The sequence below is a fragment of the Cyrtonyx montezumae genome, unplaced genomic scaffold (assembly GCF_038088225.1).
Source record: "Cyrtonyx montezumae isolate F1298 unplaced genomic scaffold, pur_monq_1.0 scaffold_7, whole genome shotgun sequence".
NCBI classification, from domain to species: Eukaryota; Metazoa; Chordata; class Aves; order Galliformes; family Odontophoridae; genus Cyrtonyx; species Cyrtonyx montezumae.
In genome coordinates this window covers 31,276,077-31,296,155 of record NW_027072078.1, presented here as the reverse complement: position 1 = coordinate 31,296,155, position 20,079 = coordinate 31,276,077, and the positions used below count along the sequence as shown (strand labels likewise).

The 20,079-nt window shown below is 34.3% G+C and overlaps 1 protein-coding gene across 1 annotated transcript in view; it reads left to right on the top strand.

Annotated features, from left to right (window-relative positions):
• LRP1B (LDL receptor related protein 1B) overlaps window positions 1-20,079 on the top strand; it is a 575,326-nt gene that overhangs the window by 403,024 nt on the left and 152,223 nt on the right. Inside the window, exons 22-28 of the mRNA XM_065751000.1 lie at window positions 6,375-6,575; window positions 7,546-7,791; window positions 11,918-12,115; window positions 12,797-13,001; window positions 13,461-13,625; window positions 14,624-14,868; window positions 19,814-19,945. Coding sequence (XP_065607072.1) covers window positions 6,375-6,575; window positions 7,546-7,791; window positions 11,918-12,115; window positions 12,797-13,001; window positions 13,461-13,625; window positions 14,624-14,868; window positions 19,814-19,945 — 1,392 coding nt within the window. The remainder of the gene's footprint in view (window positions 1-6,374; window positions 6,576-7,545; window positions 7,792-11,917; window positions 12,116-12,796; window positions 13,002-13,460; window positions 13,626-14,623; window positions 14,869-19,813; window positions 19,946-20,079) is intronic.

Sequence of the window (20,079 nt, the reverse complement as noted above, 5' to 3'; positions counted from 1 at the left end):
CAAATATTGAAATGTAGCATTTAATAGTACTTCAAAGTCCAGGTATTTTCTTTCATTTTCTGTCTTTGGCACTGCAAGTAATTTGAAACGGTATATTGTAATTAGTTAGACTTCAAAGAATTAGAACTGCAGCACTGGAAATTTGAACTACAATGCTGGGAGAAAAATGTATTCTCAGAGAAAGCTGAAAATGTAATCTTGTTACAGTACTTCATTAAAAAAAAATTGGAAAAAAAATGTGACTTAACTAACCTTTGCATAAGTATTTTTCAAAGTCGTACTTAGATGGAACATGATCTGAATGTAGGTCATAATTCTTTTTTTTTTTTATTTCATTTCAAAGTTTAATGAAATATTGAGGGTAAAATACCTTTTAAAAACAAAATTTAAATTAAGATATATGTAATAGGTAGTAATTTCACCTGACATTACTAGTGGAAAGGAGAACATATTCTAATATCTGTGTTACAGCTAAGCTTGATGAGTGCTAGTTATGTAAACTATGTCTAAAAGTATCTGGGAATGTGTATGAATGGAATTCATTGTTAATATGTGAACTACTTCAGGATGTCTTGGTTGCTTGCTGCTACCTGGATTTTAAAGTTATGGAAATCATAATGTCCTAATAAATGTAAGAATATTTCTTTCTAGAAAAATCTAAAAGTATTTTCTTACAGTCTCCATAACTTCATATAGAACAAGTAGTTTTTAAATGAAATACCTTCAATAAGTAAAAAGAGATTTCCCTTTCTTAATAGAATAAGGGTTGTTGGTTTTTTTTCCTTAAAACAGACTGATGGAAACCTGAGACAGGAAATGCACTTCTTTCTGATCTGTACTGTCATTTTCCTGGCATCCAGGTGGTGAAGAGTTCTCAAACTGTGTTTCCTTGTTATACATTTGGCCATGTTTATAGTCATGTGCAAGTAGTACAGTGTCCTAGTCACTTTGCAATATGGAGGTTGAAATGTGAATTCTCTGGCTGCCAGATACAAAAGCCGCAAAAAATTTACTTTCATCTAGCATTGGATGAATTTAGGGACATATGACTTTCATTTAGAGGAAAACTCAACTGTGTTTGTTGGTTGTCTGCAACTATCATGTTTGCAATAAGTTCTGACCATTCCGTAGATAACTTGTTATTGCTCCTAAAAGGAGCAAAACTGAAGTTCTGGAAGAAACCTGTTGGTAATGCACTGGAATAGGAAACTGCAAAATAAGATTTTTTATTTAGCTACTTTTCAACTTAGTTCCAAATGGTGGGACTAATGAAAAGTGATGGTGTTATGAGAAACAAGTTTCTATCATGATCCTGTCAGATTTCAGTCATTTACTCTGTGGATTATTTTAAAGAAATAATAGTAAACAGCTTCTTGTGTTTCTAGGAGTAGTTCAGACTAAGAGAAATTGACTAATTTCCTCTTAAATATGGCTTACTGGTGGTGTACAATTTTCTAATGCAAGTGATTTTTCTACCTAGGATAATGGTATCCACTAAGATCTGTGATACTCAGTCCCTTTTCAGCCATGCTGTTAAGTAATCCTGTAGGGGGTGTTCTATTTAGTCTTTCATTAATTTGTCTCTCACAGTTGGAACAACTTTTCCTAATATGTCATCTGAATCTTTGTTGCAGGCATAGTTGATTGTCTTCACCTTCTTGCTATAAAAAACTTAAATATTGAAAGACATCTGTCTCATGTCTCTTCAACCACGTTTTTTGACAAATGAACAAAAGCGTTTAATATTTATTAAGGTGTTTTTGTTGGTTGCACTGTAACCATACAACTGGTGCAGTTCTTAAACTGCTATCTATTGTCAGCCAAAACTGTGGATCTGTTAACCTGCATTAACAGATTTCAGGTTGACATTGCTCTTCATGCAGTTGTTTGTAGTGATGTGATAAAGCAATGTTACAGTTTTGAACAGTAGTTAAAAATAGAAGATATAGTAGATACTTGAGATAAATGGTATTATGCTGCTTCTAACCCATTTCTGCTTTTAAATTAGATTAAGCTACTTTTGAGTCAGTTTAGGCTAAACTAAATTAGCCTAAAATTGCTATTCTAAATTCAGATTCCAATCTCCAAAATTGTTATGGGCATGTACCCCATCTTAGTTTTATGTATTGCATAAATCTATCCTTTTTATTCAGAGTTCCTACTTTGCAGGTAGCAGTAGTAGGCCAAGAATAAAATTTGTTCAACCTCACTTCACATATCATAAAATTAATCTAATTACTCAAATGGTAGTAGTCAAATAGTTCCATGGAGTCAAATTTTAAAGAAACATGAGTACTTTCATATCAAATGTAGTAATTCTGAACTGTATTGTACGTTTTTCATGCTACCTTTTTGAACAAACAGTTAATATTGTATCTTATTTTTAATATTCTTCTGGACTATTATTTTGACTTTTTCCCCAACATATTTCTTTATTTTCTCAACAAAATAATAATTAAGAATATAGAAGTCAAGAGATCATCGCAGTGGTACTGGAAAAGAAGGGCAACAGCAAGCAGTGCTGTCTGATTATGGAGTATCTGTAAAAATGTAAGATTATGAAATGTAATGTGTAGAGGAGAATGGAAAGAAATTGACATTGAGGAAAAACTGAGAAGGAAGGGATTTACAGAAAAATGTAGGAAAGGAAATTAGTAGCAAAGGTCTATGAGCTCTTTGAAGGCTGATGAGGATGAAAGAATTACTGTAGGGAGACAGATTGAGATGACTTTGGGGAAAAAGAGAAGAGAATACTAAGAACTAAGTAAGAATATGAGATACCCTGAGGAGTACAGAGGGTGGGTGGAAATGATATTGATTATACAGATGTGCTTGGCAGAGTTATTTGTACTTGTTCCAGGTCTACTCAGTCTCTTGTCTCACTTTGAAATCTCTAGAGCATTCTGGCTGGAGGGGTAGATTCAGTTGATACTAAGAACTTCAGAAAAAAGGCACTATAAGAAGTAAACTGGAATCATATTTAATTTCTTTTTGTGATTTTGTTTTTTTAGTAGTGTGGTTTTTTTGTTTTGTTTTTTTGTTTGTTTGTTTGTTTTTTTAATCTGGTTCTTGCTATCATTTTTGGACAGTGAGATGGGATGAGGTCTGGCTGACTGGCAGAGCTCAGAGACTTGTGATGGGTGGAGCAGAGTCAGGTTGGAGGCCTGAACTTTGTCGTTTTCCTCAGGGGTCAGTGCTGTGTCTGGTCCTGTTCAACATCTTCTTCAGTGACCTTGATGAGGTGACAGAGTCCACCCTCAGCAAGTTTGCTGATGATACAAAACTGGGAGGAGTGGCTGACACACTGGAAAGCTGTGCTGCCATTCAGTGAGACAGGATGGAGAGTTGTGCAGAAAGGAACCAGATGAGATTTAACAAGATCAAGTGTAGAGTCTTGCACCTAGAGAGGAATAACCGTAAGCACCCATAGAGTTGGAGGAGGAGCTCTGAGGAGAGGGACTTGGGTGTCCTAGTGGATGACAGATTGGTCATGAGTCAGCAGTGTGCCCTGGTGACCAAGAACGCCAGGGGCATCCTGGGAGACGTTAAAAGAGTGTGGCTAACAGGTCAAGGGAGGTGATCCTCCCCCCCTCTACTTTGCCCTGGTGAGGCCTCACCTGGAGTACTATGTCCAATTCTTGTCTATGGTGCAAAAAAGTCAGGTATCTCCTTGAAAGAGTCCAGCAGAGGGCTACAAAGTTGATAATGGGCATGGAATACCTCTCTTAGGAGGATAGGCTGAGACACCTGGCTCTGTTCAGCCTTGAAAAAAAAAAAAAGACTCAGAGGGGATCTGATCCATGTCGATAAATATCTAAGGAGTGGGAGGCAAAGGAAAGAGGCTGGACACTTCTCAGTGGTGTGTTGTGATAGGATGAGGGGAAATGTCCACAACCTGAAGCATAGGAAGTTCTACACAAATGTGCATTGGATCTTCTTCACATTGAGGGAGATGGAGAACTGGCACAGACTGCACAGAGAGGTGGTGGAGTCTCCTTCTCTGGAGACGTTCAAGGATGCCTTCCTGTGCAACCTGTTCTAAGGAACTGTTTTGGCAGGGGTTTGGACTAGGTGATCTCTAGAGGTCCATTCCAATCCCTACAATCCTGTGATTCTGTTGCTTTGTTTTCTGATATAGTAGGTGTCTCTGGACTCTGAAACATTCCTTTTTCTCTTATTCAGGAGGTATTTATAAATATCTGCTTTAAACAAAAATCTTTTAAATAGCAGAAATTAGCTTATGGAGGTAGTTTAAGTCTCAACTCTTAAGCCTCCTACAGAAGAAGATAATTGACTGATTAGCACAGCTGGGATGTTTTGTTAAACATGTTGAATTAGAACACACTTATTTTTGTGTGATTGAGATTAAACCTGCTCCTGGCTGCCAAAAGTCGTAATGCAAGTAAGAGATGTCTGAATGCAGGTAAGTCTCACCAAAATTAGTTTCCTAAAGCTTAATAGATCATCAGTCCAAAAACTTCTTTGGCTCAGTATCCCAAGAAGGACAGAACAGTGTGTGTTTTGAACAAAAACTAAGGGGGAAAAAAAAAGGGAAAAAGAAAAGAACCTGAATTATCTATTACACTTGCTCGTATTTGTAGGAACTGGCAAAAGAGCATCTGAATCAAACTCTCCTATGTAATTTTTGCTTCAGAACTTCTGATGTACTGCTTTACACTGAATTCTTCAGTGTTATGAAAGAGTTATGGAAAATAAAAGATACCTACTGAGGCACTTAACTAATGGTGAAATTTACGGTAAAGGCTTTTGGAAGCCAAAAGTGTAAGTATCAGTAAGGGGAAATAAAGCAAAAATAGTTGAGTGAATTTGAAGTAATAATTTCAGGAGACTCATAATATTTTATTAAGTCCATCTCATTCAAATTTTGTCAAAGATTTATATCTTATGAGTATATTCTACTTAAGAACATGTCATATCTATCATAGAGAAAGATGGATCTTTTATTGTAACATATATCTTCATTAGAGCTTGGGAAAGGCAGGAAAACTGATTTGCTCTGTAAATACTTGTATGTATGAAAGATTAAAAAAAAACACAGATTAAGAGCTCTATTGATAGCAACATCAATTTACTTTGGGACCCAGCTTGTTTGCTTGATGCTGGCATTTTCCAGTAGTTTTTATTCTACTGCTGTGTTATAATAATATATAAAATCAACACTAACTTCAAGATAATAATGAATATGGACACTTTTATGAAATAGTTTTGACTGCATGTGGGAATAAACAGTGTACATGTAATGCATACAGTTTGTTTTCCTGTGTCTGTTTATTCTTTTCAGTATAGGTTATTTGGGACTTTTTCCATTGTAGGAGAAAGGGGAAAGCTTCTCATCCTTCTTGAAATTTCTCCCTGTTTATATTTCCATCTGATTTTTGCACTGGTAAAATTATATTATTTTGTTTGAAACATTCACTATCGTATAATCCTGAAATTTCTGTTATTACTATCATTGCCTGATTGTGAAAACAACCTCATGTTTGTATCATTTTCATCTTCTGTAGAGGATGGCACCTTTCCCATTAAAAGAAGGAAAAAGCAACAAATGTGAACTATTATGCTAATCTGAAGCCTACTAAGAAATAATTCCATTGTGATCAATTAAAATCTGCTACAGTGTTATGGAAGACAGTAGAACTGTGGTTAGAGATAGTACATTTTGTGGACTCCTTTACAAAATCTCTGCAACGCAGAGAAACTGGTAGCCTGTAATGGTTTAGGTACTGGGGTGCATTTAATAAGCAGTAAAATCAGGGTTTTTATTTATTTTTATTTTTTTCCTTTTCAAGAGTAAAGAAAATGATCAGTACCCTGCTTTGTTAACCTGAAATCTTGGAATAAGTATCATCTATTGTAGTTATTCCATGTTAAAAGATAATTATTTCTCTGATATGTTCTGAGAATGTATTGTTTATGCTTACTAGAAACATTTTGTTTCTCAGATTCACATTAGCAGGATGTGAAGCACTGTTCTTGTGGAAGGCAGTTGGAACAGAAAATAAAGAAAGAGAGAGGAAGAAAAGATGAAGTTAAAAATAGAAAATAATTGGTGTGATTTGGAATACCTACCTGAAATTATGAAGATTTATTTGACCTGTATGCAGTTCTTCTCAGCGTAGGAAAAAAAAATAAGATTTATCTTAGAAAACTGGGTTGTCATCACTGATGTGGATTATACTTCAGACTATAAGTGCAAGTGTTTCCTTCTGTTCATTAAAGAGGAAAGTACTAATAAAGCAAAAGCGTAATACAAAATAAATAAATAAATAAAATTCTATGTTATGTTACTGAAGGCTTTTTCCAAAGCTTACTTCCAGTCTGATTTCCTGTGTTTATTGTCTCTTTTCTCCAAGGGAGATGCATTAGCAAAGCGTGGCTATGTGATGGCGATATTGATTGTGAGGATCAGTCTGATGAGGATAATTGCGAGGGCTATATGTGTGGACCACCAAAATACCCTTGTGCTAATGATACCTCCATCTGCCTACAGCCTGAGAAGCTCTGCAATGGGAGAAGAGATTGTCCTGATGGATCTGATGAAGGCGATCTTTGTGGTATTTCTTTTAGACACATTTTTCTGATTGCTTGATACTATCCATCATAATACTTTCAAACAAAAGTTCTCATGTTAATCTTACAGAACTTTTGTAACAGTATCTTATGTGAGGATTTCTTTATTTATTGAATCTTACTGTTCTTATACTTGAATGAAGTATCAGTTTTCTCCAAATGAGGGAAAACGTGGCTCCTTAGGTAAGTCTTTCTTTTCCTGGAGATAAACAATTAAGGGGTCTAAATTATCTATGAAAATACTGAAGCTAATATTCAGTTCTCTCAAGTTACAAAGGCTTGGGTTGATGGGATCCTATCAGTAGCTGTATAAGTGATCATGAATAAATGTATTTGGATGACTAGGAGGTTCTAACATTTCTCCTTGATGATAATAGCATGGATAAAGATATTTTGATTTTTTTACCATTATTATACTACTATAAATTTTATTTCTTGTATATGTTTCTTCAACTGTGAGTTACTTGCAACACAGGTACATTAGACTTAGTGCTGAAGCCTTCCCAACCCAGAAGTTCAAGTAGTTGGAGGCAAGGAAAGTATTTGTGAAAGTATTTGTGAAAGTATTTCTGTGTTTATGTCTCTGTGCATCAACCTATAGCGCTTGGTCACTTCTGGAGTTGGGATATTGGTCTAAGATGGTCTCTGGGCTAACTCTTTATGGATACTTCTTAAGTGAATGGGATATGGTTGGAAGTCTGGAAATACATATATGTATTGTTTATCTACAGTGCTAATATTTTGAAAGTTTGCAGTAAAGATATCATGCTGAATACTTACAAATTAAACGGCTTTAAAATAAATACAATAAGCTGCTTAGCAGATTTAAAATTGTTTTCTCTTCTTAGATGCTTTTCCTGCATTTTAGTAGACTTTGTTTTTCAGAAGTATACCGTATAACAGACAACCAACCCTTGTGGTCCTTAATGCCCTTATTTTTCTATGTTCTTTCAGATGAATGTTCACTTAATAATGGTGGATGTAGTCATCAATGTTCTGTGGTTCCTGGAGGAAGAATTGTTTGCTCTTGCCCCACAGGATTCAATCTCAGTATAGACAACAAAACTTGTGAAATTATGGATTATTGCACCAAGCACCTTAAGTGTAGTCAAATATGTGAGCAACATAAAAACAATGTGAAGTGCTCATGTTATGAAGGCTGGAAGCTCAGTAAGGATGGAGAAAACTGCATTAGTACTGGTAAGTTGAAATTCATTTGACTTTCTCAATTTCAGCCATTAATAGATATTAATTTAGTGGGAGCAGGTTTTTTTTTTTTTCTTTTTTTTTTCTTTCCATTTTTATTGTTGAATCCTCACCAAGTTACTGCTTTGTGCCACTACTGGACCTTGGGTATTTCTTGACATACCTCTCCATGTGTCTCTCTGATCTCCAGAATCTTTCCCTAATTCCTGGATATTTGTTTTCATTTATTTGGGCCTCTCGCCTGAGTTACTATGAAGTCCATGTATGGAAGCACAATTCCAGGAGTGATCAGCCTCCTGTTGGTGATCTTGCATCTTTCTGCTGATTTTGTTTAGTTCAGGTGTTACACAAACTTACTGTTAGCCTGTACCAGCTGTAGTTCATAGCAAACTTTTACTTCAGGGTTCTGAATTTTAATATCAAATATGTGCCCACACACCATTAATTAGCTGCTGCTAGTTAGCACTTACAGAATTAGCTAGTTTTCTTGCCAGTATAAACCAGTTCAGCTCATTAATTCAGAAGAAATCCAACGTAAGACAAACAGGAGAGGAGAATGCATTCCCTTTATTGTTTGGTATTTTTCTGTACTGAAGCATTTTTCAGAAACTCTTATGGGTGTCTGTTAAGTTCAGTGTGAATGTGTGTGAAATGAAAATGTGTATGTGAAACAGATACTGTCATAACATCTGTACTCTCCTGCAGAAAGTTAAAAATATCATAGTATAGATTTTTGAAGTATCACTTTAGGACTCTTATGTGCATACTCCTTGATAGCATTTTATCCATTGTGAGTCAGAATGTCTTGAAATCTATTTCATAATTTATTTGGATATTTCATAATTCAACATCTTTTATCTTTGAGATTCCTCATTTATTACAGATAACATTTCCTTGGGTGAATTACAGGAAAAAAATTAGATCACTAAGGGAGAAATAAAACCTAAAGTTTTTCTTTGTGAGTCACCTGAAATAATTTACTAGATAGCAGTCAGTTTAACTGTCCACATTTCAGAAAATATGGCAAATTCTCATTCTTCTGCTTTGACCTTGCAACAACATTTTAGAACTATGTAACAGTTGCAATGAAGTCTGTATTGCATGGAGTAATAATGTTTCTCTTTTCCAAATCAATGAACATTGAAAATTTAGTTTTGTTCCCTGAAATCTTTATTAAAGAGCTTTTAACAAATGTTCAAAAATCGAATGGCTTGCCATAAAGAATTTTTCTTAATATTATTAAGAACTTGTTTATGTTAATCCACTGGCAACATCATTTTATGAAAGACATCCAAATCAATTCTTTCTGTCACAGTAATTGTTGTTAGTGTATGTAAATAATTGCTACTACTACAGTATGATTAGATATATATTTTGCTCAGCTGTCACTGAGCTATGCTGACAGTAGACTCCCAGATCATGCATCACTGACATTACTGTGGCCTCTACATCCAAAATTTTATTATTCTTTGAAGTTCTTATTCTATTACACTGCCTCAATGTTTTTGACCCTTGATCAGTCACATTTATTTTATCACTGTCATTTCTGAATATTCAGAAAACTCATTCTTACTAGACTACAGGAATGGAAGGATTAAAATCGTTATAAAAAGATGTTAGTCATGTTATTAAGGAAGGCTTGTAACAAACCTTAAATAACCAAGCAAAAATATTTGAAACCTAAGGGGGGGGGGGGGGGGGGGGGGGAGGAACACACAATATGAATGAAATATACTCTCTGTTCTGAAAAGTAAGAAAATTGAGACTAAGGCTATTTAGCTTTTCTTAGGCCCATGAGATACTTCTACTTAACGTTTACTGGCTGTTGGTGAGAATCTAAAGTTACAAATTGATTTTTACAGATTTTGTCAGACAATTTAACTTTAAATATATGATCTGAGACTGGAGATGTCAGCTAGTAAAAAGAAAAATGATGCTGTTCTTTATGAACAATAAAGATTATATCCTAATGCCATCAAAGCAGCAACAAAATAATTGTGTATCAAGTAAGACATATGCTTTTACAGTCAATAATAATTTTAGTTTATTTCATTTGAAAGTATGGTGAATACTCCAAACGACAGAAACTCTGATACATTTGTTGTTGACTGTATGAATAGCATTTTACTAAACCAGTTAAGGGATCCTTGTTTTGGTCTCATTTGTGGATCTGTGAGCTTCAAAATGTCTATTGCATTTAACGTCTCTTTGCATGAGCTCTTCTGTGAATATTAGATAAAGGCTCATAATGTTGTCTACTATAACTGGAGGTGAAATAGAACTTCTGGAGGTATGCAGTCCCCAGTAATGTCAAATGCCATCCCTAACACCAGTTGGTATAAAATAATTCTTAGAATAGCTGCATTTGATTTGAAATCTCTTGAACTGGGAGAAGTTATGTATTATGTTAGAGCCAAAACCAGTAATCCTTCTTCCAGGAAGGAAAAAAAAAAATAAGAAAATTGTTTCTTAGATGACTTCTTTTTGATATACAGTTTACGTAGACTGTATCTATATGCAAACACTTCTGTAGTATGCTGCAGTAACATCTGAAGTGGTATGCATTACTGCACTTTTTTCAAGATACTTTAAAAACCTTTTCAGTTAAGTATCCATCAAAACCAATCATTTAGTTTTGAAAAAAAAAAAAAAGTAAATATATATATATCTTGAGCTGTATTTTTGGTTCTCTATCAGTATCTCTCACAATGTCCTTCTCTTCCTTTCTGCTACTTTTCTTTAGTTCTGCTTGGGTTCTCTTCCATTCTTTAGGGTCATAAGTTCTTACAGCACTTATTTTTTCTATATTTCATGTTTTGAACTAGTAGATTTTCATTGTTGTGGTATATGTATTGTTATATTAAAGACTTCTCAAAGAATAATTAATTCCTTTTTAAAATTGTATTGATTTAGCTAAAAGTATGTTACATTACTTTTATATATTACAGAGCTTCATTATTCCAATAGGGAGTCAATATAAATTATATAGCTCACTATGCTTCTTACTAGTTCCTTTTGGAACATAATTTATAATAACAATAAGTTGTGCTGGTGTATTGCACTTGAACTCTTCCACGTGATGATAGGAAGGAAAAAAAAATGTTTTTGAAAGATATTTAATTTTATCTTTATATTTCACCTTAGAGAAGAACTTAGTATAGTAAAAATCAGATGAGCTCCAAAACACTCAGAACATGTTTCGTTTAGAAGGTGACTTTCAAGATTTTCTAAGCTGTAAGCTCTACTACTAGATACTTACTTTGAATTAAGAATGATTTGATTGTTTTCTCAATCAGCTTTAGCTGGTTTTCAATTCCATTCTGTCAGAATTTTCAAATATCTTACAATATTAAAATTGAAAGGAAAAAGGAGAAAAAAGCAAAGGAAGTTCTAATCTTTTCAGACATCTGTTGTTGTTTGTTGTTTTTGTTTAATTAACACAGCTATTTGCTTGAAATCTTTGTCTAAACTGTGTAATAGTATAAAACTTTTTCATATTATTATCATGGTTAACCTATGCAGAGATGGTTTTATATGTATAATGATATAAGCTTATGGGCAGTAATATAGCATCATTTGAGTAGCAAAGGAAGAAGAACTTCTGTGGTAATTGGGTTTGGTGCTGTGGTGTATCAGTAAGTGTGTAAAATGCTCGTAACCTCTGTACTTTGCAGTGAGGTTTTTTAATCATGTTGACTTCAAAAAAGAAGAATTAAATATATGCTTTTTACTACATTATTTTTCAGTAAAATTTATTTTGGATTTATGTAGAATTTAATCTTTCTGTTTCTGAGGCTTTAGAGAAAATAGATATTTTATTTTATAGCTTGAGTCTTAAAGATCTAGTTGTGGAACAATTTGTGATGTAGCTGCAAAGCATGTTTCAACAGTGGATTTTGATACTCCCAATTGTAATGTTTGGTATCTCTAGTGAGATCTTTGATACTGATCAAAGATAATGTTCCATACAGTAGAGAAGTGAGATGTTTATGGAACTAAAACACGTATTTGAAAGATCCTATATTGGGAAGTGAATTGTTTTAATACTCTGTTGTTCTTATTTCACTTGTCATTTATAGCGATATATAGCAATCTCTTCTGTATAATCTTCTGCTTCCAGATCCATTTGAGGCTTTCATAATTTTTTCTATTCGACATGAGATCAGAAAAATTGATCTTCACAAACGTGACTACAGCCTTTTAGTTCCTGGTTTAAGAAATACAATAGCACTTGATTTTCATTTCAGTCAGAGTTTACTGTACTGGACTGATGTAGTAGAAGACAAAATTTACAGAGGCAAGCTTTCTGATACTGGAGGTATGAATTTAATCTTCAATTTCTTAAGAGAGAAAACGTTTACAGTTACAGGATATTGGAAGTCCTAAATTATTACTGAGGTAGCATTCACATAAACAGAATCTATGATGATATTCTGCCTCTAAAATGATGTATATCTAGACTGTTCTTGGTGCACTGCTATAAACAGTTTATAAAGTTTCATACTGCAGTAGTCTGTAAATGGAAGAAAATGGCAAATACAAAGGGCTGGTATTTCTTCCTGAGAGCAAAATCTGCTGTTTGATTGAGGAAAAAAATTAAATTAATCTTGTATGTCTAGTAGCCCTGTTCACTACAGAACAGAACATGAGTGTGTCCTTTACAGATACTGCAACATTGGTCCCTGATGAGCGTACTTGGGTTTGTCAGCAGTGGGATTCCATGTGAAATCTGGTCTTCATTGAAATTTCCAGGGCTTTACTATTAAATTATCAAAGAATTAAATTGTTCTATTTCTATGGAAGTTTATGTAGTGCAGGAAATATGGTTATTTACAGTAGTCTAGCACATTTACAAAGACCAAATTTCATATAGACTGAAAGATTGCTGTCATCTGTCAGATTAATCAAGAATTCAGTCCAAGAGCATATGATACACTTGTATGACCATATACACTATATCTGACTCTGTTAGTGATTTAAGACTTTCTCTCTTTTTAAGGTGTAAGTGCCATTGAGGTGGTAGTACAACATGGCCTGGCCACACCTGAAGGTTTAACTGTAGACTGGATTGCAGGAAATATATACTGGATAGACAGCAATCTGGACCAAATAGAAGTTGCAAAACTGGATGGTACTTTGAGAACAACATTAATAGCAGGAGCTATGGAGCATCCAAGGGCTATTGCTTTGGATCCCAGATATGGGTAATTATAAAAGGATTGTTTTTTCAAGTTGAAAATATTTGGAATATAGTGGTTTAATTGCAAAACTGTTTGTTTTACCATTTTCCTGTGAGTTAGCCACTGTAACTTGTTTGTCATTTTTGACAACCTGTATGAGTACCCCCTGTTACTGTGTACACTGTAAGTTTATGAAAAGATAAATCAGGAGATACTATTTGTTTATAAAATACTTATTACTGTCTGATTTTTTTTTTTTCCTTCTAATATGCAGATGTTGATAACTGGCCCATTTTGTGCCCTCATGCCACATACAGTGTATACTACTGTTTACAAGTACTAAACGGAAGGTCATACTCATTGAATTGAAAATGAATAATTATACCTTCTTTCCAATTATTTTTTTTCTGTTAAAAAATATAAATAAGTCTTTCACATGCTTTTGAGTAAGTTCTTATATCTGTTTTATTTTCCTCTCACTAGAATTCTGTTTTGGACAGACTGGGATGCAAATTTTCCTCGCATTGAATCCGCTTCAATGAGCGGAGCAGAAAGAAAGATCATATACAAAGATATGGATACTGGAGCCTGGCCTAATGGCCTTACAGTGGATCACTTTGAAAAAAGAATAGTCTGGACAGATGCCAGGTAAAGTGATAACAGTGTTCTTGGTTAACTATTTATGAATCCCTATTCCTACATACAAAAGTGTGAACTACATTGTAAGAGTAATGTAGCTATCTACATTATGTTCATAAAGAGTCTTGTGTGCAAGTGCATCTTATGTACATTCCTTTCATTGTGTTATTATTATAAATAATTTCTTTGTTTCAGTTCTTTGTCCTTTGCAGTCTTTGCTGGGTAGCTATTGACTATGTGAGTGTGTATGATGCATAGTGGATGAATGCATTTGGTTAAAATACAAATGTTTCTATGAGAAATTCTACCCCAGTTCTAGAGGCAGCATGGTTCTTTAAATGACCTAGAGTCAGGGCCCTGAGCACATCAGCAGATCCTAATGGCCGTGACCAGACTTCCCAGGAACCTACCTCTGCACGTCCTGCTTGAGCGCCCACTTCATTCAAGCCAAAGCACTGCTTGACAGTGGGCTGTGTTTGTCCAGAATTTAACCCACAAACTCATTTTATTACCTGTCTCATCACCAGAAATGTATCAGAGGTTCTGGAATCTTGGTTCAACCTGATTGCTACCACTGGGTCTTGGTCTGTTTGCTTTGCTTAGGGCAGTGGAATGTGGCCCTGGATAGTGAGTCCTCTGCTCTGCTAAGTGTATCATGTTAGTGCTCCCTGACACTAATACACAGAAGACTCAAACTATTCAATGTTTTTATTTTCTTGTTTGTTTTTTTTTTCCTTAAGTTCATTTGAATCAAAACTTTTCTGCTGCATTTTCACATAGTGAAATTAAATTTGACTTTTAAATACGTTGTGAAAGTAAAACAACTTTTTTCCTATTTAAGAAATTAATAACAAAAATCAATCGTTGATGACTGCTCTCTGAACATTCTTTGGTCTTACCAGTGTAATGGTAAGGTCTTAATACGATTTGTACCAGTGTCATAATGGATCTGTGATATTTTTTAGTTTTTATTTTCATGTAATCTGAAATTTGGGTTTATCTTGTAGATCAGATGCTATTTATTCTGCGTTATATGATGGAACCAGCATGATAGAAATTATACGGGGTCATGAGTATCTTTCTCACCCCTTTGCTGTTTCTTTGTATGGGAGTGAAGTATATTGGACAGACTGGCGGACCAATACTCTTGCAAAAGCCAACAAGTGGACTGGCCAGAATGTCAGCGTTATACAAAAAACAAGTGCTCAGCCCTTTGATCTTCAGATATATCACCCAAGTCGTCAGCCACAAGGTAGCATTTTATAGAACAACTAACCATTATTCACATGAGAGAGGAAAAATTGTTTAATATTTATTTCATGATATCTGCATATTGATTTGCCTTTAACTGTTTATTTTTATTTAAACGTTGAGTGGTCACAGAATCTTCACTCAAACTAGGAAAGGATGAGATTGGTGCCTGTGAATATTGTCCATTTGGAATCTTGGTCTTGATCTGGTGAAAATGAAGTGCAGAGCAATGCGTATTTAAAAAGCTTCCAACTTAATACTGTTTTAAACTGAAGGAGTTAGTCCAACAAAAGCAAAAATAATTGTTAGCTGTCTTGTGCTTCTAAAGGAAGATGAATTCTTCTGTGAAGTAAACTGTGTATGCAACTTTTAGTAATAAATATACTATGAATATTTGAAAGCATAGCGACCTAATTTCTGTGTAAAAGTAAAAACACCACTGGAGGGTGAGCACCAGTTAGGCACAGAATGTTCTGTGGCCTATGGATAAACTACTTTTAACAGTAAATTTCTAATTTTTTGTGGAAATTTTTGTAATGCAAAGCACCTACTTTCTAAAAGTACTGCTGCTGTTAGTTTTTCCTCATGTTTTGTGCCCTGTTATTACACCACTTCCTATTCTTTTACATGTGTGTTTCTGATCTGCTTAGTATGCTTATTGAAAGTCAGGCACTCCATGTACTTTGTGTTCCTGGTGTTGAGCTATTATCATTAATTTCAGTTTTCTCTTTTTATTTTTATTTATTTATTTGTTTTTGTGGTACTCTTTAATCTAAACTGTGTACTCTCCTGTACCTGTCACCTTTTTCACATATTTCTGTTTGAAAGGGAAATGAGATTTTTTTTCTTGTAGATGTGAATACCTTGATTTCATTTAGCATTAAGTGAAGCCCAATCTTTTGGTTGGCTAAACCTGGCATGGGTGGGAGAAAAGTGAAGTGGAGAGATTTGTTAATAAGAGCTTCAGAGTTGCCATAAATCTATTGTACCTTATACAGTACAGCATCATGAAGATTCAAGCTAACTTAGAGCTACTAATGTTTCTTGTTGTCTTTGTTTCATACTAATTGAAATAATTAAGAAAGAAAATAAACATTTTAGAATGAATGCAATTTCTGATCAGTTTTTAGCTTGCAAATTCTAATGGTTAATGCTGTATTAATTGAATACAATAAGATATAAGGATTTAACTTGACCGATGCGGAAGAAGGATCTCTGGATCTATGAAAAGCAGCATTACAGAAAGTATTGACAGTGAATAGAGGAATAGATATATAGCTGGTTTTAAATAAGAGTAGAATGTCAGCAACATAGAAGCATTATTTTAATTTAAGTGCTTATATTTGTAAGTGTAGGAAGAATTTAGTCATGTATCTTTAAAGTAGAAGCGTTTAAAAAAATTGTAAGTATATATATAAATATCTGAAATCTGCTGCCAAGGAGGAAAGTCTTCAATAATAGGGTAATATGGAGGGTAAGTTGGTCCACAGAGAATGCATGTTCAGAGGCTGTCAGGGTAATCTTTCATTTGTCAACTGGTAATAGAATGTCTTGAGCTATTTAAGGGTTTCTGGTCAAGAAAAATAAATGTTTTGTGTAAATAATGTTTTAGCAGTCAAGAAGACGTATGATAAAGAGTGACATATAACTGTGTGCAGTACTGTAAGAGAAGTAGATTGACAAGCAATCAGGAGTGTAAATCAATTAAATAATCCAAAAGGCTGTCCAGTTGGATAAAAATGCCAGTTCTGTGCATTGCAGTGATCAAAAGGAAAATAGATTGGTTCTTTACTCCCTTACTAATTCTTTTCACCACAGATAGAGCATCACAGTGCACTATAAATCCGTACCACTCCCACATCTTAAATACTTTAAGCAGATCATATGAAAGATTCTGAGAATGCTTGACAAGCTGATCAAGAGTGTGGGAAAGATTTCTGTATGAAGACAGGTAAAATGCTGCTTCTTGAAATACAGCATACAGATGAGCTTCTGAGTGATGGAAGTCTGTGAAATCCTAGATGGCATGGAGAAGGGAAGTAAGGAATGGTTATAATCTTATTTGCAATAGAATTAGAAGGAATGATTAGAGCTAGCTCAAGGAAATGAAAGAGAGAAAGTTTTGATAGTCGAGCCAATAGCATACCTGTTTGCCTTCATGAGAATTACTTTTTAATAAAAAGTAAGGAATGGACTTAAGCAGTTATTCACTGAAAGCACTATGAAGACAAAAGGAATACATGCCTGTGCTGGTATACGTCATTTTTAGGCTATGGTAGTTGATTTTTCCAGTCCTTCACGTGAGAGGACACAAATGTGTCTGCCTTAGAGCACTGTATTTTTTCCACAAGTTTTCTAAGTCCATGCTGTATAAAAGACATAAATTTTTATGTGGACAAATAGTACATAGATTATTAGAACACTTTAACCATAATTCTGCCTTTCAGATAATGGTTGGACTTATTGATCTTGAATGGTTGGGCTATAAGATCTTTTCCTGCCTAAATGATATGATGATCAATAACAAGTATTCCTTTTTATTTTTCCCATGTGTTGTTGTATTTGAATTCCATGCCTAAAGACTAGCTTCAGTAGAAAATAAAATGGAGATTATAATATCCAAGTATATCCTTGCATACAAAGAAAAGGAGGTTCTATAGAAATTAGTTCTGTGTAAAGGCAGTTGAACTAAAAGCAGTGTGTGGGTCAACTATGACAGCAACTGTTGTAGGAAAAGGCAGGAGACAGTAATCACTGAGTGATTACTGAGTGATCTCCCGAGATCTCTTACTACACATTTTTATGACATCCTTTGCAGTGTTGTCAAAACTCTAAATCCTGATTTTGATCAGTTATTTCTTGAGATAAATGATTTACTAATATGAATATTCCATCCACCATTATCTCCAATCCTGAAGGGCTTGTGGAACCTCATGGATCAGAAAGGATATATTATGTGTTTTGTTTTGTTTTATTTTTTCACTAAGCCTTTGAACAGCAGTGGCAAAGACTGGGAGGGAGCTTCCAGTGATTGAAAGAAACTTACCAGAGAAGTGTAGATGTGACTTTTTGAAAGGATGATGAAAAATGCTGGATAGAGCTTAAGTAATCCATTAATCTGAGGCTCTGAGAATTTCATTCCTCCTGTAGTTCTTGACAGACAAGTAAGAAGTTAAAGGATTCAGGAGATGTAGATCAGCGTAAGGATGCCTTGATGAGATTGGCAAATGGTTTAGTGAGGCTAGTTTTAGGTTGCTGTCAGATCTTAGTGCTTGAGTGTCATCTGCTATTTCCCAAAGACATTCAAGCATCAAATTTCTCTAGTTAGCTTATAACTATAGTGCAGGCTAGTATTGAAGAAATGTATTTCAAACTAACCGATTTTGTTAATTTGAAATTTGTCTTGATGAGTCAGTTCTTCTCACTTCCCTTTCCATCACTGCTAATTTTCTGTTTGTTGTTGTTTTAATTATTATTTATTTAGTAAATGGAAAAATCACTATGATTTTCTGTTCATGTTTGGAACATCTCTGTAGGAGTGCTTTGGAACTGTAGATGTGTAATAATGAATGAGAATTACAGGAATAGTTTCAAGGTTTTTGTAGCACTGTCCTTGGTCATCTCACTTAAAAGCTATTTCAGCACATCTTGTTTAGAGGAAATCGATATAAAGTCACTTGCAATAAAGTGACTCTTAGGGAAGTATTTTCTTTGAATAAAGTAAAAATAATTGTGCATGTTATTTTCAAATTATCTTTGCACGTTAGATATTTCACTGATGTAGAAATTGAAGGGGGATCATTGAGTTTGCTGAAATTTACTTTACAGACTGGCTTGATGCTTCAGAAGATGAACTGTGTTGCTTATGTCTTAAATGTGAATACTGATGTGTTTGTTTTTCTTTTTATTCTGTGCCTCCTGATTGGAAGTGTACAATTGCTAACATTTAATGGTATAAATAGACTGCAAAATTAATTTCTCACTGAAATACATATATATATCCCCTGGCTTCATGAAGTTGCATTGATAATTTTTGTGGTGGCATAAATTGAAAAAACATCTGTCCATTACTTCAGTATTTCTCTAGAAAAAGAGGTTAGAGTAAATGTGCAGTAGTCTTAGTGATTCTTCACACAGAATAGTCTAACTTTCTAACCTGCGTAGCTCATGCAGAGCTTAAAGAAGATGTACCTTACACTAGCTAATGAGGCAAGGTTAATAACATGGTAGTTAAAGTAGGGCTTCCTACGATCAGATTTTTATGTCACAAAAAATCACATCACTAGCAATTATCATTAACAGAAGATTCTACTACAGCTTTCTGTAATGTTAGTAGCAGCTACTAACTCACTAAGTACAGTTGTAGTTCCATTTGTCACTTGACTGTCGTTAACAAGGAATTTTAACGGAAAAAAAAAATAAAGCTTTTCCTCTCCTTGGTCTATAAAAAGAGGTAGAGATCCAGTAGTGAATAAGATAATCAAATTCCATAAATATTGCAATAATCACATTTTGAACAATTAACTTTATATTATAATGTAAAATAGCTGTTAATTTCAATGAGAAATTTGAAGGAGGAGTTAGTCATAAAAATAAGACCTTATGTAGTTACCAGTAGTTCTAGTATTGTAAAATGGGATGTACATCTTTATCTGATTCTGTATTTTCATAGATGTTTATTCACTTTTACTGTCTCTTTTCAGATACAGATGAATAAAGTATTTCTTAGAGTTATGATAGCAAAAATCTTGTTATAAAAGTTCTTTAACTGCTAATGAGTGAGAACTTCACAGAATCTTGTCATTTGTTTCTACTGAAAAACAAGTGAGGCAAATTATGATAAGTGCAATGATAATCATAAAATAATGAGAAGAAATGTGGTGCTGCAAGAGAGATGACTAGTTCTGAAGGCTGTTTTTATATTTTGTGTTATTATACAATTTTAGCTTCAAATCCATGTGCTGCTAATGAGGGCAGAGGTCCGTGTTCTCACATGTGTCTGATCAATCACAACAGAAGTGCTGCATGTGCATGTCCGCATCTGATGAAACTTTCTTTAGACAAGAAAACATGTTATGGTAAGTTTTTCTCTAAGGTCTGACAGTTATCTTAAGTCTTTGAACTTGACAAATTAGAATAGCCTTAGAAACAGTCACTACAGAGCATTTTAATGATAGAGTTAAAAGGAGCACCTACTTTTTGAGAAGCGATA